This window comes from Capricornis sumatraensis, chromosome 13 (assembly GCF_032405125.1).
Source record: "Capricornis sumatraensis isolate serow.1 chromosome 13, serow.2, whole genome shotgun sequence".
Lineage (NCBI taxonomy): Eukaryota > Metazoa > Chordata > Mammalia > Artiodactyla > Bovidae > Capricornis > Capricornis sumatraensis.
In genome coordinates, this window is record NC_091081.1 from 90149606 (window position 1) to 90171551 (window position 21946).

Genomic DNA, 21946 nt, shown 5'->3' on the forward strand with positions numbered 1-21946 from the left:
TACTTGGCATTGAGGGGAGAACTCTCTGATGAAAAATGGTCTCCCTGGGGAGAAATGGACTTCCACTTTTGGGGGGCATCTTGTCAGTTTTCCCAGGGGTGGGGCTGGGGGCCGCGAACCAGCCTGGCTTATGGAGAGATGCCCGCTGAGACCTCATGGGTTATGCATCCATGCTAATGATGACAAGCCAGGCGACCACTCCCTACATCACCCTGTCGGAGCGCCTGCCGCTTTAGAGGGAGAAAAGACGCCGCGCTCAGCCGCGTTTCTGTCACGTCCCTCACACAGCCCCTCAGTTCTGCTCAGAGGCGCACGGCCCCTCAGTTACCCTCAGAGGAAACAGCCCCTCAGCTCTGCTCAGAGGCAGAGGGTCCCTCAGCTCCCCCCAGAGGCACGGGGCCCCTCAGCTCTCCCCAGAGGCACGGGGTCCCTCAGCTCCTCCTAGAGGCACGGGGTCCCTCAGCTCTGCTCAGAGGCAGAGGGTCCCTCAGCTACCCCCAGAGGCACGGGGCCCCTCAGCTCCCCTCAGAGGCACGGGGCCCCTCAGCTCCTCCTAGAGGCATGGGGTCCCTCAGCTCTGCTCAGAGGCAGAGGGTCCCTCAGCTCTCCCCAGAGGCACGGGGCCCCTGAGCTCTCCCCAGAGGCACGGGGTCCCTCAGCTCCCCCGAGAGGCACGGGGTCCCTCCGCTCCCCCCAGAGGCACGGGGTCCCTCAGCTCCCCTCAGAGGCAGAGGGTCCCTCAGCTTCCCCCAGAGGCACGGGGTCCCTCAGCTCTCCCCAGAGGCACGGGGTCCCTGAGCTCCCCTCAGAGGCACGGGGTCCCTGAGCTACCCTCAGAGGCTTGGGGTCCCTGAGTTCCCCTCAGAGGCACGGGGTCCCTCAGCTCCCCTCAGAGGCACGGGGTCCCTCAGCTCCCCTCAGAGGCACAGGGCCCCTCAGCTCCCCTCAGAGGCAAGGGGCCCCTCAGCTCCCCTCAGAGGCTTGGGGTCCCTCAGCTCCCCCCAGAGGCACGGTGTCCCTCAGCTCCTCCCAGAGGCACGGGGCCCCTCAGCTCTCCTCAGAGGCACGGGGCCCCTCAGCTCCCCCCAGAGGCACGGGGTCCCTCAGCTCCCCCGAGAGGCACGGGGCCCCTCAGCTCTCCTCAGAGGCACGGTGTCCCTGAGCTCCCCTCAGAGGCACGGGGTCCCTGAGCTACCCTCAGAGGCTTGGGGTCCCTGAGTTCCCCTCAGAGGCACGGGGTCCCTCAGCTCCCCTCAGAGGCACGGGGTCCCTCAGCTCCCCTCAGAGGCACGGGGTCCCTCAGCTCCCCTCAGAGGCACGGGGTCCCTCAGCTCCCCCCAGAGGCACGGGGTCCCTCAGTTCCCCTCAGAGGCACACATTCTGCTCTCTGGGTGATAGGCCCGTGCTCTAGCTGGCAGGAGTGTCCACAGCCCCGAAGACGTGCCTGAGCACCAGTCTCGTCTCCACCTCAGCCACCCCTGGCACCAGCCAAGCCCTCCCTCAGGCCCAGCTGTGGGGACAGAAGCCGTCAGTCCTCTTGTCAAGAGCGAGCTCTGAGCTGCTGGCGGCTGGGTGTCCTTGGAGCTGCCCTTCAGCCAGCGAGTCTCCGTGTGCCTCTGGGTCAGTGGGCTCCATCCCCGCCCCCACCTCCCGTCTCACCCACCAGCGTGTGGGTCAGCAGCTGCGCATCCTCCACCAGTGCTTGGGTCAGCCTCCAGCAGACGCCAGAGGACACCAGGTCCTCTGCTGCGCCCCTGCTGCATCACCTGAGACCCTGAGCCACCCTGGGCTCCGCGCCCTCCAGACCCTCTCCCCGGGGCCCACTAGGGCTGAAGAGCTCTTTCTATCCAACACCACAGTTCCCTGTGGCCCCACTGCTCCTGCGGGGCACCTACCGTCCGAGTCCTCCTGGTCGGGGTTGGCGACCAGCCGGCAGTTGTCCCTGTCGTCGGGGACCCCATCGTTGTCGTCGTCTGAGTCACAGGCGTCACCCTGGCCGTCGCGGTCATGGTCGGCCTGGTTGGCGTTGGGAATGTAGGGGCAGTTGTCCTGGTTGTTCTGGTGGCCATCTTCGTCGATGTCCTCGTTGTCGTCACACTGGTCTCCCACGAGGTCATTGTCCACGTCCGTCTGGGAGGCAGAGTTCGGGGACAGCGGCACTGAGCCTCCGCCCAGCGAAACAGATGCCGGGCTGAAGTTGCCGAGTGCATGCAGCCTGGCCCACCTCACCCCACGCGAGCCACGACCACAGAGAGGAGATGGCCTCCAGAGATGACCCGCCAACAGCAGAACGGGGACTGGGGTCCAGGTGTCTCTGCACCTAACCCACCCCCTACAGGGGCTCGCTTTCCTTAAGGGGGACTGGAAAGCATTAGCTGCCATGCAATCGAGTCCTTTCTGACAACGTCCTTTCTCCAGCATGTTCTGTGAACTACATCAGCAGGTCCTATTCCCACTGTGGCTTCCAGAGGCCAACCTGGAAAAGCAGCCAACTCCACTGTCTGCCTCAGGGAAACACCGAGCTGATCGGGAGACTTGCTCCCACACACAGCAGGGCAGAGGCACCTACTGTCTGGCTGGGGGCCACCGCGATACGGTCATGCCCAGGCTCAAGTTCAGTCAGCGTTTTCAGTTAAAACGACTGAGCAGCCTGCGCTGTCACATCCTGGCAGAGCGTGCGGAATGCCGCCAGCCACACAGTCTGTGATGAGCCCTCGACCTCTGCTCCTCGCGAAGCCTGACCGGTCCCCCACCCCTTACCTGGTCGGGGTTGTGCACCAGGGGGCAGTTGTCGCAGTGGTCACCCACACCGTCCCCGTCCGTGTCCCGCTGGTCGGTGTTGTAGACGTAGGGACAGTTGTCTCGCTCGTTGAAGACATCTGTGGGGTGCAGGGCGAACAGAGTGCACGGGGTTTAGAGAAGGTCACTGCTTTGCTTACTGCATTAGACAACGCACAGCCAGACTTCCATTTAATAAAAAAGAAATCTAAGAAGTCACAAAATGTGAAGATTATTAGATTCACAGCAGATTTCCCATTAAAAGGAAAGAAACACAAGCTGGAATCAAGACTGCCGGGAGAAATATCAATAACCTCAGATAAGCAGATGACACCACCCTTGTGGCAGAAAGTGAAGATGAGCTAAAAAGCCTCTTGATGAAAGTGAAAGAGGAGAGTGAAAAAGTTGGCTTAAAGCTCAACATTCAGAAAACAAAGATCATGGCATCCGGTCCCAACATTTCATCGGAAATACATGAGGAAACAGTGGAAACAGTATCAGACTTTATTTTTGGGGCTGCAAAATCACTGCAGATGGTGACTGCAGCCATGAAATTAAAAGACGCTTACTCCTTGGAAGAAAAGTTATGACCAACCTAGATAGTATATTCAAAAGTAGAGACATTATTTTGCCGACTAAGGTCCGTCTAGTCAAGCCTGTGGTTTTTCCTTGCTCGCGTATGGATGTGAGAGTTGGGACTGTGAAGGAGGCTGAGCACCAAAGAATTGATGCTTTTGACCTGTGGTGTTGGAGAAGACTCTTGAGAGTCCCTTGGACTGCAAGGAGATCCAACCAGTCCATTCGGAAGGAGATCAGCCCTGGGATTTCTTTGGAAGGAATGATGCTAAAGCTGAAACTCCAGTACTTTGGCCACCTCATGTGAAGAGCTGACTCATTGGAAAAGACTCTGATGCTGGGAGGGATTGAGGGCAGGAGGAGAAGGGGACGACCGAGGACGAGATGGCTGGATGGCATCACGGACTCGATGGACATGAGTCTGAGTGAACTCTGGGAGATGGTGATGAACAGGGAGGCCTGGCGTGCTGCGATTCATGGGGTCGCAAAGAGTTGGACACGACTGAGCAACTGAACTGAACTGAACTGAACCCTTAGTTTAAAGCAGAACCGATGCTTGGAGGTCTCTGGATGGTGAGGCACACCAAGGGTCAGCACGCAAGTCACTGCAGAGTAAATATCTTCATCCTCATGCTGACTGTTGGCCCTAACACCTTCTCAGAAAATCTACATCGAGCTGCTGGGGACTGGCCAGCCACCTGGGCTCCACAAACTCATCCATTTCCTACGTTACTAGGAAACCAACCATGACAGACACTGATGGGGGCTTAGGTGCAGTACCTTATACCCAGAAATCTGAAAATAGATCATGAATGTCATCAAAGTTATGAAAACTATGAGTTAACCTGACAGGTGGGGGATCCCAGGAGGTGAGGGGGTCCTGGCAGGTTGGGGGATGCAGTGGGTGGGGGGTCCTGAGAGGTGATGAGGGGTCCTGGGAAGTGGGGGTTCCTAGAAGGTCCTGAGAGGTGGGGGGTCCTGGAAGGTGGGGGGTCCCGGCAGGTGGAGGGATGCAGTGAGTGGGGGGGGTCCTGAGAGGTGGTAGGGGTCCTGTGAAGTGGGGGTCCTGGGAGGTGGGGGTCCTAGGAGGTGGCGGTCCTAGGGGGTGGGAAGGGTCCTGGTCAGTGGGGAGGGTCCTGTGAAGTGGGGGTCCTGGGAGGTGGGGGTCCTGGGAGGTGGCGGTCCTAGGGGATGGGAAGGGTCCTGGTCAGTGGGGAGGGTCCTGGCAGGTGGGGGGTCCTGGGAGGTGGGGGGTCCTGGGAGGTGGGGGTCCTGGCAGGTGGGGGTCCTGGCAGGTGGGGGGTCCTGGCAGGTGGGGGGTCCTGGGAGGTGGGGGTCCTGGCAGGTGGGGGGTCCTGGGAGGTGGGGGTCCTGGCAGGTGGGGGGTCCTGGGAGGTGGGGGTCCTGGCAGGTGGGGGGTTCTGGGAGGTGGAGGGTTCAGGCAGGTGGGGGGTGTCCTAGGAGGTAAGGGATCCTGGCAGATGAGGGGTCCTGGGAGGTAGGGAGTCCTGACAGGCAGGGGTATTGGCAGGTGGGGGTCCTGGGGGTTGGGGGTTCCCAGGAGGTGGGGAGAGTGAGGAGAAGGACGCTGACCCATACAGGGTTCGGATGTCACAGATAGAGGACGGGAGGAGATGCCTCATCTCCAGGAAAAGCCCTCAAGAGCAGTGTGGGTAGACGCCATCCTGCACTGGTAGAAGCCAGTCAGTGAGATGCCAAGTGGCACCAGGAAAGCAGCCTGGAGACAGCACAGTTGGGGGCAGGCAGGCGGGGAAGTGGGTGTGAGTCTGGCGGGCTGCTGGCCCAGCTGCAGACGCCCAGGGCGAGGCTGTGCTGGGAGCGGGTGCAGGGTCAGGCCCGCGGGCACCGCTTGAAAGGCCTGGTGCCATCAGAAGTTTCCAGTGTCCGGGGTGAAGCCCTGGCAGGGTCTTTGCAGTGGACAACTCAGTGACGCCTGGAAGCAGGCCGCTGGGGAAACGGGAGGTCCGGGAGACCCTTCTCAGAAGCTCGGTTTGTTCAGGGCAGGGCGCTGGGCTCCTGGGGCTGTGAACGGCGGGCGTGAGAGGATACACCAGGGCTGGCAGGACACGGTGGGGAAAGGAAGCAGCAGGTGTGCTGTTTCCCACAGTGGGGTCCGAGGCTCGGGAAGAGGGGCTGGATGGGGATGGTCTCACGCGTTAGCAAACATGGGGCGGAGCTCACCCAGCCGCCACAGAGCCCGCGGCTTCCGCAGCCGCGGGCAGGCCCCACTCACCATCCCCATCGATGTCCACGGAGCAGGCGTCGCCCTCCCCATTGTTGTCCGTGTCGATCTGCGCCGGGTTGTGCACGTAGGGGCAGTTGTCACATCGGTCCCCGACCTCGTCTTTGTCGTAGTCGAACTGACGGGGGTTGAAGAGAAGCTGGCAGTTGTCCTAGAAAAAAATCGAGGGAAGAATTCCAGAAACAGCGTAGAGACGCTTGCTGGGTTACTCATAATAGGACTCGGCACTTACAAGTCGTGTATTTAAAGCAGATCAAGATAACCAGGGTAGAAATACAGCCAGGAAGCTCTACCTACAATTTCTTGACATCAAGTCATTTCATGATTATTTACACAGTCTATCCCTATGAAAAATTTTGAGATTGTCTGTGGTAAAGGTGATGATATAGTATACACACCACGGTGAGGACAGACACATAGATGGTGACGACAGACACGTCGATGTTGAGGGAATGAAGGATCCAAAGAGTTAATGCATCAGTGGAAGTGAGCCTGCAAACAAAACTTAGCTGCTCTCGTGTCTGCTAGTGCTGAATCATGTATGAGTACGTTAGATCACATATGTCTGCACGGAGATCCAACCAGTCCATGCTAAAGGAAATCAGCCCTGAATAGTCACTAGAAGGACTGATGTTAAAGCTGAAGCTCCAGTCCTTTGGCCACCTGATGTGAAGAGCTGACTCATTGGAAAAGACCCTGATGCTGGGAAAGATTGAAGGCAGGAGGAGAAGGGGATGGCAGAGGATGAGATGGTTAGATGGCATCACCGACTCAAGGGACATGAGTTTGAGCAAGCTCCAGGGGTTGGTGATGGACAGGGAGGCCTGTGTGCTGCAGTCCATGGGGTCGCAGAGTCAGACATGGCTGAGCAACTGAACAAGATTCTGCTGTCAAGGCAGGGAGTGGCAGCATCTCTCCTTGAAGAGACAGCCCTGCATCACTGGCACCCCGCCCCCCCCCAGAAGGACGAACTATTGAAAACATTCTATGTAGAGCAGCCCACGTGGCTGCACGCCGGGCTGGCTAACGTGCGGCGGAAGCCACAGCGTTCTCCCGGTGACTCTCAGCCTCGCTGGGGAGAGAAGTCCCGGCGGTGCACAGTGACCTTTCCGAGCGGAGCGCTGCGCTCCCACCCCGGGCGCTCCTGAGCGCTGCGCCCCGCCCCGGGCGCTCCCGGTGCGAGGAACGCCCTCGGCGCTCCAGGGAGGGGAACGGCCCCAGGCGCTCCGGAGTGCGAGGAACGGCCCTGGGCACGGGAGCCGCCCACCTTCTCGTCCGTGACGCCGTCGTTGTCGTCATCGTCGTCGCAGGCGTCCCCGATGCCGTCCTTGTCGAAGTCTTCCTGCCCCGAGTTGGGCAGGAGGGGGCAGTTGTCCTGCGAGAGGAGGAAGCAGACGTTATGAAAACGTCCCCGAGCCGCCTGTCCTCAGGAGGAAGCGGGGAGGGCGCAGCTGGTGGAGCTCGAGGAAGCCCCTCCGCGGAGACCTCACGGCCAGGCCGGGCTCTGCGTGCCCCCGGGGACTGCCTGAGGCACCGCCCGTGAGGGGAGAAAGGAAGCCTGTGTCTGGAGCCCGGGATCCCCGTGAAGAGCCCACGACCGTGGGAACCGGAGAGAAAGAAAACAGGGGACCGGGCCCCACCCGGCTCCTCCCCCTAAGCTCCGTGCACCAGTGACGACCTCTGACCGGCCAAGGGGCTGCCCAGGGTCATTCCGCCACAGGGGTGTGCCAGGAGCCGAGCGCCAGCACCACCCATCGCCCCATTCACTAACTTCAGCCCTCTCTGATTTCGGTCAATAAACGTGTCCTCTACCATTTCCAACAATGAGCTACTTCTCCAGAGCGAGCCCCGGAATTTGCAGAGAGCCCGGGGGCAGATGCCGGTGGGTGGCCTGGTGCTTCCCTCCCCTCCTCCGTCCCGCCGTCCCGGGCAGGCTGTGGGGCGCCCGCACCTTGATGCAGTGGTAAGTGGCGTTGGTGGCGCACACCAGGTTCTTGTTGGGCCAGCCATCCAGGTCTGAGTCCTCCCCGCAGATGAGCCCGTCGCCCGCGTAGCCCGTCTGGCACTCACACTTGTACATGGGGTCGCTGAAGTGGCCCAGGTAGATGCACTCGGCGTGCCGGTGGCAGCTGTGTGTCTTGTCCTTGCAGGGGTTCTCGGGTTCACACACCTGGGGAGGCGAGGGCACACGCTGACCCCGACCCTGACTGGGGGAGCTGGGAGCCCAGGTCCGTCCAGACCCCCAGGGCTGCGCTCCCCGGAAGGGCCTGAGCTCTCGGTGAGGCCAGAGCAGGGGCACAGCCCAGCCCAGCCTCGGCGACGCCAGGGGCCACGGCTAGGCCGCAGCTCTTCACCCGGGCCTCGGGACGCTGTGCGGACACTCAGCCCCTCGGGGCCCTGCTCCCCGCAGAGCAAGCGGTCCCTCCGCACACCGCACGCCCCGGCGGTCCTCGCGCCTCTAAGACAACGGCTCACCTGCTTCTCGGTCCTGGCCGCCTCCAGGCCGACGCCAAAGGGCTGGTTCCCCTTGTAGCGTGGCGGGCAGGGCAGGCAGTGGTAGCCAGGGTTGGTGTTGACACAGCGGTGTGCCCTGCTGGTTGCGAAGCACACGTCCGTGACCACGGCACACTGCGGGACCAACAGGGCGGACGTGAGCCCGGGCCCTGGCCTCCACAGGCCGCCCCGCAGCCTGGGGAGGGCACCCACCTCGTCCAGGTCCTCGCAGTGGGTGCCGTTGCCCAGGAAGCCCACCGGGCAGGAGCCGCAGGACCAGGAGCCGTCGGGGAAACTGCTGCACTCGGCTCCAGGGAAGCAGGGGTTGGACAGGCAGCCGTCTGCAGGGAGGGAGGAGACAGCGAAGCTCGCGGCTGCCCACAGGCGACACCTCGCCCAGGAGCAGCACCCAGCGGCGGCCTCAGAGATGCCTGCGGCAGAAGCGTCCAGGCCCACAGCAGGTGCCTGATGGCCAAGAGGCAGAGGGCCAAAGAGCCACGCCACACACCCACTTGATGGGCACACCCACCTGCCAGCCACACCCACGTGCCAGGTGGCTCCCCACCCCGCACACCCACGTGCCGGGGGGCTCCACACACTGCACACCCACCCATTGGGCACACCCACCTGGCAGGCACACCCATGTGGCAGGCATACACACCTGCTGGGCATCCTGGATGGAGTGGAGTGCCTGCACACCCACTCACCGGGCACACCCACCTACTAGGCACACCCACCTGCTGGGCACTCCCACCTTCCGGGCACACCCACCTGCTGGGCACACCCACCTGCTGAGCGGCTTCCACCCCGCACACCCACCTACGGGGCAGCTCTTCCTGTTACACATCTGCTGCTCCTTGACGTCCCCTACGCAGTCCTTGCCCCCGTGCTGGGGCTCGGGGCTGTTGCAGATGCGTGTCCGCTCACGGATCCCTCCAGCACAGGTGACGGTGCAGGCCGACCACGGGGACCAGGGGCTCCACCGGCCATCCACTGGGGGCGGAAGGACAGCGAGGTCATGTGGGGACGGGGTCTGTGCTGGGATGCAGCTGGGTCTCTGAAGGGAGACACCAGCCAGACAAGGGGCTCCCGGCTTCCGACCAGCTCAGGCCTGCGTCCTGTGGAAAGCTGGCCCAGGGCCAGGCCACGCCGTGTCCACTCACCCGGGCAGGGCGGGCCCTGGCAGGCCTTGGTCTCACGGCCGCTCCCCTTGCAGCTCCGGCCCCCCATCTGCGGCACCGGCGAGTTGCAGAGGCGGATGCGGGTGACGTTGCCGACGCCGCAGGTCACCGAGCAGGAGGACCACGGTGACCAGTGGCTCCAGCCGCCGTCCTGCCGGACTAGCGCAGAGGGGGCAAGCACATTGGGGCTCAGAGGGCTCAGCAGAGAGCAGGCCAACCCCTCCCAGGAGTTTCCCACCGACCAGGCAGGGAAGAGCCCCAGGGGCAGGAGGCCCGGACTGGGGGGAGGGCCCCCGGGACCCCGGGGCGGGCCTGACACTCACTGCGGTGGTCGCACTTGCCCAGGCTGCAGGCCCGCGTCTGGATGGACGGCCCCAGGCAGGTGTTGCTGGTGACGTCACAGGAGCGTCCCCGCTGCTGGGTGCCCGACCCGCAGGTGGCCGAGCACTCCGTCCACTCCGCCCACGGGGACCAGCCTTCCTCGCCGTCTGCACGGGGACACCGCTGCCCGTCAAACCCCAGGGGACCGCCTCACGGGAGGCCAGCCCTGGAGGCTGAGCAGACTCCCTGGGTGGACGAAGGAGGTGAGCAGACACGTCTGCCCCGGGGTCAGAGCGTGGGAGCGGACCCCAAGAAAAGGAAGGGGGTGCACAAGGAGCTTGCCCGGACGCCCAGTGACCCCTGGCAGGAAGGGGTCCATGGGAGACCCTGACGGCTTCTCCGAGGAGACACCTACTCTGCCGCAGAGCTGTCACTGAGGCCCCCAGGACGTGAGCTATTTCCACTCTCACCGCTGTTTGCTGGTTTACATACAGTAATGAAACTTCAATTTGGGGTTGAAATGACAGGACGCTAAAATTAGTTCCAAATACTCTAAAAGGGAACAAGTCGAATAAAAAGGAAATTTCCTGCCAAGAAACACCCAGTGCCTGCCATGCGCTTTGTACACGTTGGGCTGCACTTTCATCGTGAAACTCACCCTGGGTCACGGGCACCATCACCCTGAAGCCCAGAAACACTACATTTTCATGGAGACGCAGAGCCCAGCCCATCACCACGGGCTCCCAGCCTCCGCCCAGGCCAGCAACCCGCAGACCCCCAGACCAGGACATGCAGAGCATGTCTCAGAGAAAGCAACCAGTCGGGTCAGCACGGCTGATAGGGGAGGGGGCAGGGGACCGCTGTGAAGGAGCTGGGGGCGGGGCTGGGGGCCAAAGGCAGGGGGGCCAGCTGATGGTGGGGCACTGGGCTGTCGGGGAGCCGCGAGCATCTGGGGGCTTCCAGAGGACCTGGAGGCCCCGCTGACATGAGGCTCCGGGAGCCCTGGCCCCGAGGACTGCAGCCCAAGCCCTAGGCTTCCCGCGGGACCAGCAGGCACAGGACGCGCATGGACACGGCTGAGCCTGGAGCCCCGAGGCTGCCACCCGCCCACCCGCCCGCCGGGCACTCACCGTGGACGCAGGACGGGCAGCACTCGCCCTCCACGAACCAGGGGTCTGCACACGTCGCGGGTGGGCAACTGATTTGGTGGCAAACAGTCTTAAATTTCTACGAGGAAAAGCGGTGTTTGCGTCACATGAGTTCAGAAACAGAAACGCTAAGCAAGGGCCAGAGCGGAAGGATCTGGAGGGCTTGTTACACAGACGCGGGGACATTTCGCCCCTCAGCCGAAGCGACTCCCTGGACCGTGCCGAAGCGACTCCCTGGACCGTGCCCCCCTGGGCCCCCCACACGGAGCACCAAGCCCAGGGCCCTCCAAGCCCAGCAGCGGGACAGGTGGGACGGGCGACGTCCAGTGTCCAGGCTGCCCAGGGAGACCGAGTGGGTGAACAAGGAAACCAATCAGCCTGCCGTGCTGTGGGCGCTGACTCCCCCCCGGGGGTCTGTGCTGAACCCAAGGCCCTCGCAGGACCGAGCAGCATCAGACACAGGAGGGGCACCTGCCGGCCCCGCCCCCTGCCCCCACCACTGGGCGACCTGGCTCTTGGTGCAGAACCGCGGGCTGACTCCTCCTCCAGGGAGGCCTCCATCCGCACAGCCCCCGCAGGCATCGGGGCTAGCAGGGGCCCCATGGAGTCGGGGGTCAGAGCGTCCAGGCCGGGGCTGCCCCAGGGGGCCGCGCGGCCGGCTCACCTTGCAGGTACACTTGGTGCAGCTGTCCACCACCCAGGTCTCATTCTCGGCAAAGAACCGGCCATCCTGCCAGCAGGCGGACATGTTCCTGGTCTTGGGGGGCCCACCGATGAGCTCCCAGAGAAACTGGTTGTCGTTTGACTGGAAGGTGGAGGAAAGGACGTCAGTGTGGACGGGCGGGGCTGTGCAGCCTTCACCCTCGGCCACCGCCCACACCAAACTCCGTCTTCAAATAGATGGCCCTGTGAATCCGGGCTTCCTGTTTCCTGGGAGATGACCCTCCTTGAGTTCAAGGCTTCGCAGAGGAGGCCGTGTAGCCCGTGAGCACGTTTTCTACCAGAGTCCTCCACTCACTAACCAGATACCTGGGGCTCTGTCCAGGGAGCTGGCTGGTTACTTCTGGTTAGCCAAGGCTAGTGGTGGTTAGTAGACGTTAGTGATGGTTACTCATGGTTACACATGGTTAGTGGTGGTTAGTCATGGTTTGTGGAGGTTAGTTGTGGTTAGTGCTGGTTACTCATTGTTAGTGGAGATTAGTTGTAGTTAATGGAAGTTAGTATAGTTAGTGGAAGTTAGTAAAGGTTAGTTGGATCAGTGAAGGTTAGTAGAGGCTAGTCATAGTTGTGGTTAGTGGTTACTCATGGTGAATGGTGGCTAATTGTGGTTAGTGGTGGTTACTCGTGGTTAGGGGAGGTTGTTATGGTTGTGAAATTGCTCAGTCATGCCCAACTCTTTGCGACCCCCGTGGACTGTAGCCTACCAGGCTCTTCCATGAGATTTTCCAGGCAGAATACTGGAGTGGGTTGCCATTTCCTTCTCCAGGAGATCTTTCTGACCCAGGGATTGAACCCGGGTCTCCCCCATTGAGTCATAGTTGTGGTTAGTGGTTACTCATGGTGAGTGGTGGCTAGTTGTGGTTAGTCATGGTTAGTCTTGGTTGGTGGTGGTTAGTAAATGTTAGTGATGGTTACACATGGTTAGAGGTGGTTAGTCATGGTTTGTGAAGGTTAGCTGTGATTAGTGGTAGTTACTCATGGTTAGTGATTTGTTGTAGTTAGTGGAAGTTTGTAAAGGTTCATTGGATTAGTGGTGGTTAGCAGAGGTTACTCAGGGTTAGTTGTGGTTAGTGGTTACTCATGGTGAGTGGTGGCTAGTTGTGGTTAGGTTAGTAGTGGTTGTTAGTGGAGGTTGTCATGGTTAGTGATTATTTGTGATTAGTGGTGGTTACTCATGGTTAGCAGAGATTTGTCATCGTTAGTCTTGGTTAGTGGTGGTTGGTCATAGGGGCAGTTACTCATGGTTAGTGGTGGTTAGTTGTGGTTTGTGGTGATTACTAGTGGTTAGTGTGGTTAGTCATGGTTAGTGGAGGTTATTTGTGGTTAATGGTGGTTGCTCATGGTTAGTCTTGGTTGGTGGTGGTTAGTCGTGGCAATTACTCGTGGTTAGTGGTGGTTAGTTGTGGTTTGTGGTGGTTACTGATGGTTAGTGGTGGTCACTCATGGTTAGCAGAGATTAGTCATGGTTAGTCTTGGTTGGTGGTGGTTAGTAAACGTTAGTGATGGTTACACATGGTTAGTGGTGGTCATTCATGGTTACCAGAGATCAGTCATGGTTAGTTATGGTTAGTGGAGGTTAGCTGTGGTTAGTGGAAGTTACCCGTGATTGCTGGTGGTTAGTCCTGGTCAGAGGGGGCGTCGCTGGCTAGGCACCCACCACTTTGCGCAGGCTCTCGTGGAGCTGGTTCACGATGACGTGCAGCCCCGAGAGCTCTCGGATCATGCTGCCCAGCTCCTCACAGGAGTGCTCGCACACCTCGGGGCCCTTCTCTGCACTCGGGCCCACGTGCTCCATGGTGACCATGGGGCTCAGGTGCAGCGTCTCCGTGTTCTCACTGATGGCGTTGGCTTCAGCTGCAGGAAGGATGTGGGACAGTCACAGCCTGGCTGGCACGACGGGGTGCTGCTCAGAGCGCTCGTGCTACATGGCTCCCAGGAGCCAGAGAACTGGCAGCTGCTCCCACTGCAGCCCTGCTCCCACCACAGGACTCCGCCACTCACAGCACCATGGGGACCAGGCCTCAGATGCTGCCGTCCACAGAGCAGAAGTTCAGCAAAAGCATCAGAGACACACATCTGCCTCATGTCCAAACTGGTTAGAGGCACCAGCCTCCTGTTTTTCTTCTTTTTATATAAATATTTATATAACTTATTATCTAAAATAAATTCCTTATTTTTGTCACAAACCCCAAATCTGTTTCTGATCCTATAATTTCTGTACATTCTGACAACCCCTCTCAGCTCCTCAATTAATCCATTTTTTTCATCCTAAACACCATTTCTTTTGGCTACTTGTTCTGCCTTAAGGTAAATTTTTTTTTCTTGCGAAATGAGTAATTTTGTCAATTCTCTGCTGGCCTCGGAAGCCCCCTGAAGCGCAGAACCCAGACTAGGGACTTGGAACCCACTGCTCAGAGATGGTACAGGCCTCGGAAGTCCCCAAATATGGGACACACAGCTACACCGCTAACGACAAAAGTGATTTGGGGAAGTCCTGAACCAGGCACAGCCTCCCCGTGGAGCCAGCCGCCTGGGACACAGCCGCCAAGGCCAGGCCGTGTCTCCGCAGTGATGCTCGTGTCTCGTCTGAGACATACCATGACTGAGTCATGACTTGTCAGTGTTACGATTCTGTCAGATGTTCTATGATTGGGTGTTTATTACGTGGCTGTAAATCCTCATTGCCACTCACACGGATCTTGAGAGCCTCCCTCAGACTCACCGGACCTAAAGCCACACGCGTGTGTGCTGCCGCTCTGCTGCTGCCACTGCTGCTGAGTCGCGTCAGTTGTGTCCGACCCTGTGCGACCCCACAGACGGCAGCCCACCAGGCTCCCCCGCCCCTGGGATTCTCCAGGCAAGAACACTGCAGTGGGTTGCCACTTCCTTCTCCAATGCATGAGAGTGAAAAGTGAAAGTGAAGTCGCTCAGTCGTTTCCGACTCTTCGTGACCCCATGGACTGCAGCCTACCAGGCTCCTCCATCCATGGGATTTTCCAGGCAAGAGTACCAGAGTGGGGTGCCATTTCCTTCTCCAGAAAGCCACATATAACCATAAGCATATTAATCACTAGTTGCACATAGAAGAATAAAAATAGGCCAACAAACATGCCCAAAGACCCCAGGACCAGCTCACAGAAGATGAGCAGAGTCCTTGCTCAGGAGAGGACGCCCCGGCCGACAGCACGAGGGGCTGGGACTGGGGTGAGGGCCATGCCTACTCCCACCCCCTGCCCCCTTGCTGAAAGTCAATGCTCCCTTTCCCTGCCTCTGTCACCCAGACATGGCCGACACACCAGGCGACTGCCCCCAAGGATGCCCGGCTCGGATCAGAGGCACACAAGGCTCCCTCCATCTGCGTCCTGGGACCACCGTCTCTCCCCATGTCCTCTAGGATGTCAGTTCACTCTGTCTTAGCTTTTTCAGAACTTTTGCTTTTTTATGACCACCCCTCAGAAAGACTGTGACCTAATCCAGAGGGACCTCGATCCGCGTTTCAGCCGGAGCGGGCAGTACCAGTGCGGGGTCACGGCCACAGCGCTCGGGGAGTTTGGGGGCTGAGAGCAAGAACCCCTGCCGGGTGCACAAGCTGCCAAGCATCACGACTGAAACCCTTTCCCTCCTTGCGCTCAACTGACCAGCAGCTGAAAGATGCATCGATTGAAAGGTAGACGGCCGTGGGCAGAAAGACTCACATGTCAGAGCTGCACACACGCCGCGATGCCAGTGATCAGGTCTTAGGCTCTGAATCCTCAGCCCTGAGTTCCCACTCTGGGGTCAAGGACTGGGTCGCAAAGCTATGTTACAGACATCAAAGCCATATCCTTCCACGTGGATCCATAAAGTGACAATTTATATTTGTGTACAGTTAATGTAAAGAAGCCTTTTAACAAAGTGGATCAGAAGATGGGGTCGTGGGCAGATGAGAGCCTCCTCTGTGGGGCTCAGCCCAGGTGGGGGGCAGTTAACAGGCCCTGTCGGTCTCTACCCTCTTCATTTGTAAAATGAGGAAAGCGGATGAGCCCAACTCAGGGGGTTTTGAAGATGAATTGATACGTTGCATTCAAAGAGCCCAGCATAGTGACCCTCAAATATCAAATACTCAAGACAGGTTGACAAATTATGGTTGGATATAAATTCGAAATGTAATTAACAGACAGTGTGGGATTGCGTCAAAGGTTCAAGTGGCCCATTTTCATAATACGGTGGTATCACCAGCTGTGACTAGTATAAAACTTCCCATAAACCAAGCTTGACAAAGAGTTGTGGAGTCATCTTATGAAGATCTTCATACATCAGTATGTTAAAATGCCAGGGATGTTTTTGGCATGTAAAATGGATTATACTGAATAATTGAAATGCATGCACAGTTAATCCTTCAAGCAACATACTGTTTTCAGATGTCAACACATCTGAGTTGACCAGCCAGCTGGGCGAGGCCAGGATGGCACCATATTCCAACACATTCCCTTACCTTCCACGGCCCTCCCCACAGGAGGAGGACCCACCGCAGCAGGACCCAGGCACCTACCTCCCTGGCTCTGCTGACAGCCTTTCTTGCTCAAAAGATCCTCCACAGAGTTTTCAAAGACTAGGTAGACGTTCTGCAGCAGACCCTGAGATACAACAAGGAGAGAAACCCAAGTGGGTGAGCAGCAGACATCTGAGGGCACACTAGGCAGTATCTCAGAGATACAAGATGCAATTTAAAGCAGCGAGAATGTTTCCTTCTGTGCTCTTATTCTCAGCAGGTCTGAAACCTCATTAATGGATTATCTGTGTATGTTACTTCAAAGCTTCGTCTGAGGCCAGGTGTGGGTTTGACTCAAGAAGGGAGAGCATTTAAGAGAAGGGGCTTGAGAGGAATGGTGGAGACAGGCTTAGGGAACAGACCATGGAGGCCACACTCTCGGCTGGGGACCTTGAGGGTGACCAGCACTTCCACACGTGGCCGTGGGTCGCAGCAACGTGCACTGCTCTGACTGTCCACGAAACAGACCTCATCTACGAGAGCAGGCGGTCCACCCCAAGACAGTGAGGGTCTCATCCCACTGGGCTGAGGGCTTCCTGACGACCGCCAGAGACCACACGGGGCATCTCTAGCCCTCTTACTGAAATAGCTGAGTCTGAACATACATTTATTTCCAAAACGCACACACACCTGGAGGAGAACAGTCGCTAACCCCCTGCTGCAGTTTCTAAACACTCGCATTTAGAAAAAATCCTCTTGCAAACATATTTTACCTGAGATGAACATGGAACCACTCCCTCATAAACCAACAGCCCTTTCCTTAGGAAACATGGTTAATTTTCTCTCCTGCCAGCCTGTCATGTCAGGACTGAACTGGAATCTGGGGACCCTGGGAGATAGCTGAACGGATTTGATGTCTTGATGATCAAATCAATGTTCAGTCAGGAGATCAGTGACTATTTGTGCAGCTGAGAAAGGTGCCTGCGTCCGCTGCTCTGCTGGTTCCTGGGTCAGAGTGTGTGTGTGTGCCCGGGAGAGTGCCTGTGTGCATGTGTGCAGTGTGCACGTGCGCATGTGTATAGTATGTGTGTGTGCAGTGTGTCCATGTGTGCAGTGTGTGCACATGTGTATAGTATGTGCATGCGTGTGTGTGCCCGTGAGAGTGCCTGTGTGCATGTGTGCAGTGTGTGCATGTGTATGCAGTGTGTCCATGTGTGCAGTGTGCACGTGCACATGTGTATAGTATGTGCGTGTGTGTGCAGTGTGTCCATGTGTGCAGTGTGCACGTGCGCATGTGTATAGTATGTGCGTGTGTGTGTGCCCGTGAGAGTGCCTGTGTGCATGTGTGCATGTGTGTGTGCAGTGTGTGCATGTGTGCATTGTGCACGTGCGCATGTGTATAGTGTGTGTGTGTGTGCAGTGTGTGGTGTGTGCACGTGTGCACATGTGTACAGTGTATGCATGTGCCAGCCGGTGTGTGTGGGTGCTCCTTGCGCGCACGCCTGCCCGTGTGCACCCCTCAGAATCCCGCCCCTCCCCGGCTAGGTCGGGCGGGAGTGTTAACGGGACCTACCCGGAAGTGGCTCTCGCGCGCCGCGCCCTTGGCCACATACATCCGGCTCCTCTCGGTCTGCAGATGCTCGTAGAAGGGCTCGTCCAGCGCGAAGCTGTCCATCAGGTCGCAGCCCACGTACAGGCTGTAGGTCTCTCCCGTCACCTGCACGGTGACATTCTTCCACTGGGAGTCAGCCAGGCCCACGTCCTCCAGGGAGATGACATGCTGCGTGCCGTCCACCCAGTAGGTGAGGTCCAGGGTGTCTGCGGGGCCGTTGGACACGATCTCGAACTGCCTGTGCGCGGCGCCCGGGCCCTCCAGCGCCAGCAGGGTGCCCCGGGACCGGCGGTCCTGCTTCAGGCTGGCCGTCAGGAAGAAGCCCTCCTTGCGCCGCATGGCCTCGGCGATCCGGCCCAGGTGCTCTGCGCTCACCGGCGGGATGTAGTCAAAGCGGACGAAGCGGTAGGCGGGCACGCGGGGGTCTGGGCCCCGGAACTGCTTGGCCCCGATGGTCTTGCGGTTGATGTTGCTGAGGCTGAAGAGGTCGAAGGCTGTGTCCTCGTCCTGGTCTCCCGCTGCTCGGGGAGCAGGGGACGGAGGTCAGGGGCGCGGGGGCACAGGGCCCTCCTCTCGGGCGCCATGCAGGCTGGCACGCGGCCCCTGCGAGGCCGGAGAGCCCGTCCCTCCTTCCTCTCCTGGTCGCTGCCTGACCCGCCCCCCCGGCCGCGGCCGGCCACAGTCCCGGCTCTCTGTGCGGACCAGCGGACGAGCCTTCACGGAGAAAGGAAGTGGGGGCTGGTTCCCACTCTCCACCTCCCTGACAAGGACCGTGCTGCCGTCTCTGCTCCCCACCTGAGCTGGGCTCAGGGGAGACCCTCCGTCTCCCACTCGAGTGCCCAGGAAAGCCGCCGGCAGGTGCGCCACTGCAGAGCGGCTGCCTTTGATGTCACTTTCCTCGAGACATAATATGAGCTGAACTCCTCCCGTGGGGACCCTGTATTTCTCAGAAATACATCCTGCCTCTCAGGGCTCACACTGCAGGAGAGCGTCTGAGAGACCATGAGCCTGAAGGCCACAAACGCATGGTTTTAATGCACTGTCCAAATACTGGAAAGAGGTGGTCTGCCCTCACCAACATCGTAACACTTTAAATCATTCAAAATAATTTTCTGAACAGAAAGTCTAAACAAAGCATAACATTTATCTAATACTTGGCAAATTGAACCATTAGATTACACGGTGTTGTTGACAGAAGTGTTCATCTTACTACCTGCAATCCAGCTATTTGGCCATGTGTCAAAAATGCTTAAAATCGTTAAAGACTTTGACTCTGCAGTTTTACTCTGGTAAGTTATCCTAAATATGTAATCACAAATGCAAGGATATATGTATTCACAACAGTATTCCCTGTGGTGTCATTTATAGTCATGAAAATGTGTAATGTAGACGGGAATGGCCTAAAAATACAGAGGGGTACCTTCTAATGGAATATTACAGTCATTAAAAATCGTGTTGTAAGAAAATAAACACATGAAAAAAATTTAGATATGTTTTTAAGTGCAAAAATGTGGGAAGGATAGAAGCTGTAAAACACCAAATACCTCAGGATGTTGTAAATGTCACAGAAAAAAGGCAACTCCCTGGAGGGCCGGTGTTTAAGGGTCTGCACTTCTAAAACGAGCCACAGGTTTGATCCCTGGTTGGGGAACTGACATCCCACATGCCTTGTGGCACAACCAAATAAACAGTTTTGTTTTGTTTTTTAGTCCAATTTTAAAAAGAAAGAAAGAAGACAAAACGTGCCCAGCAAAAGGCTCCATCTATAGGTGGGAGGGTATTTCTCTCTAATACCTCAATTTTCCAAAAATAAATTTCCTATTGTATGGACTCAAAGTGAGTGAAGATTTATTTTAAACTAAGTTAAGGTCCTAAGGGGTGAGGTGCTCCAGCCAGGCCTCCACTTTATCCACCCTTATGCAGCGGGTGAACCTCGTCCTGGGGGCCCAGGTCACCCAGGGGCATCCACACTCACCCTGAGTGCTGGACCAGGTCACCCAGGGGCATCCACACTCACTCTGAGTGCTGGACCAGGTCACCCAGGGGTATCCACACTCACCCTGAGTGCTGGACCAGGTCACCCAGGGGTGTCCACACTCACCCTGAGCGCTGGACCAGGTCACCCAGGGCCGTCCATAATCACCCTGAGCGCTGGATCAGGTCACCTAGGGGCGTCCTCACTCACTGAGCGCTGGACCAGTTCACCCAGGGGCGTCCACACTCACCCTGAGCGCTGGACCAGGTCACCTAGGGGCGTCCTCACTCACTGAGCGCTGGACCAGGTCACCTGGGTGTCCACACTCACCCTGAGCGCTGGACCAGAACACCTGGGGGTCCACAGTCACCCTGAGCACTGGACCAGAACACCTGGGGGTCCACAGTCACCCTGAGCGCTGGACCAGAACACCTGGGGGTCCACACTCACCTTGAGCGCTGGACCAGGCCCACAGGGCCAGCAGCAGCAGTGGCCGCAGCATTCTGTGTCTTCCCAGCCAAACCCCTGCAGATAAATCAGACCCTGTTACTTAAGAAAACACAACCACAGCTTCTAATTTGGATTGGAAGTTTTACTCATATGATCATTTAAAAACAGTTTGTGTATAAAAATAAAAAAATGGATTTGTGGGCAAAGCTAGATAGAAAATATGCTTTTCAAATGAGTTTTTCTAAGTAAAGTTGGTGTTCATTGGACTAGCGTTTGTCAACAAGCACTGTACTAATGATGTCCTAAGCATTCTTAGTATTTAATCCTCATAATGACCTAGGAGACAGATATGATCATTATCATGGCCATTTTGCAGATGGGTAAGTGGAGGCTCAAACATGTTAAGTGCTTGCCCAGGGCCAGAACATAAACCCAGGAAGTTCGAATTTAGAAAAATATCAGCCTGGGGAAAATAGCCTACAAAGATATTTTGCATAAATAGCCAAAAAAAGTTGCACATGATTTAATTAAAGAGAATAAATGGTGACTGTGTATGAGTTAGAAGTAAACCTAGTTTGCTGGATCATAACTGCTAAGAAAATAGCCTTCTACTTAGTAATCATTTTTGCTTTGCTTTTCTATTTTCTTGAGGCCTGTTTTTCCATTCTTCAGGATTCTCAGTTGGCAGGCTCAGCAGACACTGGCCCAGAAGTCAGAGCCTGGCCGGGAGCCCGCTCCAGGGTTAACCCCTGCTCAGCATCCCCGCGTCTGGGCCTCAGCCTCCTCGCCTCCCCTGAGCACGGGGGCCCTTCCAGCAACACTCTGCGTTCCACAGAGGTGCAGCCAATCTGAGACCCCTACCCTCCTTGTTTAGGGCTTCAAGGGTCCTGAGCTTCTTAGTGAGAAAGAAATCCCTGGAGGAGCCTCTCCAGAAGGAGCGGCTTTCCCCGAGAGGGGGACCGTCGCCTGCGGAGCGGGCTCCAAGCAGGACTCTCCCGTCCCGCAGGCTGCAGACACCTGCCTTCACAGCAAGCGCAGGGCTTGGCTGTGCTCCGCCTGCACCCCCCAGGCGTTGGCCGGCCCAGTGGGCAAGGCTCCCGCAGAGCTGCGGGGCCGGCATCACCGTGCTGCCTGGGGAAGCGTCCCTGAGTCCTCCGGTCTCAGGCGCCCCTCCTGTGGAATGAGGACCGGGCGTTTAAACCAGCCACTCACAGGGTGAGTGTGGGAAATGGGCCGCCGAGCAAGGCAGTGTTTGTAAAGACTTCTGAAGCAGCCCAGTAGGAGAGACGGAAAGGCTGCCGTTAGCAGGACTCTTCCGAGGACTGCGTCCCGCGGTGAGCCCTCCTCGGGGACTCAGAACAGCTCTGCCACTCCCTGAGTCCCGCGCAAGCGATCTCAGCGCAAGCGGGGGCGTCGGACCACCGCCTCCGGCAGCAAGCGCCGTCGGAACTACAGAGTCCCACGTCCCGAGGGCTCAGCTCCCCGTCAGCCCCGAGGACGCACACGGAGCTCTGTCAGGAACAAAAGCAAACCCTCTGGCGCTGAGACAGACGTCTGCCCCACGGCCGGGCCCATCCCGCCTCGGGGGTCGCCCGGCAGAAAAGAAACCACCAGGGGCGCAGCGGGGGCTCCAGCCTCTCTCGCCCGGTGTTGTTAAAAGGCAACACATACGCTATCGTTCGACACGCTGCGGGGACACACGCGCCCACGCTGCACACCTCGGGCTATGGTTTTAGTCGGAATGTCGTTACACCTAATTACATTAGAACTTTCACAAAGATCTGCAAAGACCTTTTACAATTCTTCTTATACCAGCAATCAGCGCAAACTTTACTGAGAAATATGACCTTCCAATGGTCAAGAAGGAGGTGATTCAACAGAGCCTCTCACTGTCCTCAGCCTCCCCCTGCAAAGAAGCCTGACCTCCGCCTCCCCCCTCCACTCCCCTTCACAGAAGT

At 58.0% G+C, this 21946-nt stretch overlaps 1 protein-coding gene across 2 annotated transcripts in view; it reads right to left on the reverse strand.

Moving 5' to 3' along the window:
• The window catches only part of THBS2 (thrombospondin 2), a 29903-nt gene that overhangs the window by 7226 nt on the left and 731 nt on the right, over positions 1-21946 (reverse strand). For both annotated transcript variants that reach the window (XR_011145826.1, XM_068985303.1), the window contains exons 2-17: positions 19989-20063; positions 17525-18081; positions 16012-16096; positions 13138-13334; positions 11425-11565; positions 10743-10839; positions 9615-9779; positions 9274-9450; positions 8930-9103; positions 8324-8451; positions 8093-8245; positions 7569-7787; positions 6885-6992; positions 5609-5768; positions 2761-2879; positions 1896-2130 (exon numbers count right to left, since the gene is read on the reverse strand). Coding sequence is in view for 1 of the 2 variants with exons in the window: in XM_068985303.1 (XP_068841404.1) it covers positions 1896-2130; positions 2761-2879; positions 5609-5768; positions 6885-6992; positions 7569-7787; positions 8093-8245; positions 8324-8451; positions 8930-9103; positions 9274-9450; positions 9615-9779; positions 10743-10839; positions 11425-11565; positions 13138-13334; positions 16012-16096; positions 17525-18081; positions 19989-20040 (2767 nt within the window). In the remaining variant the exon portion in view is untranslated. The remainder of the gene's footprint in view (positions 1-1895; positions 2131-2760; positions 2880-5608; positions 5769-6884; positions 6993-7568; positions 7788-8092; positions 8246-8323; positions 8452-8929; positions 9104-9273; positions 9451-9614; positions 9780-10742; positions 10840-11424; positions 11566-13137; positions 13335-16011; positions 16097-17524; positions 18082-19988; positions 20064-21946) is intronic.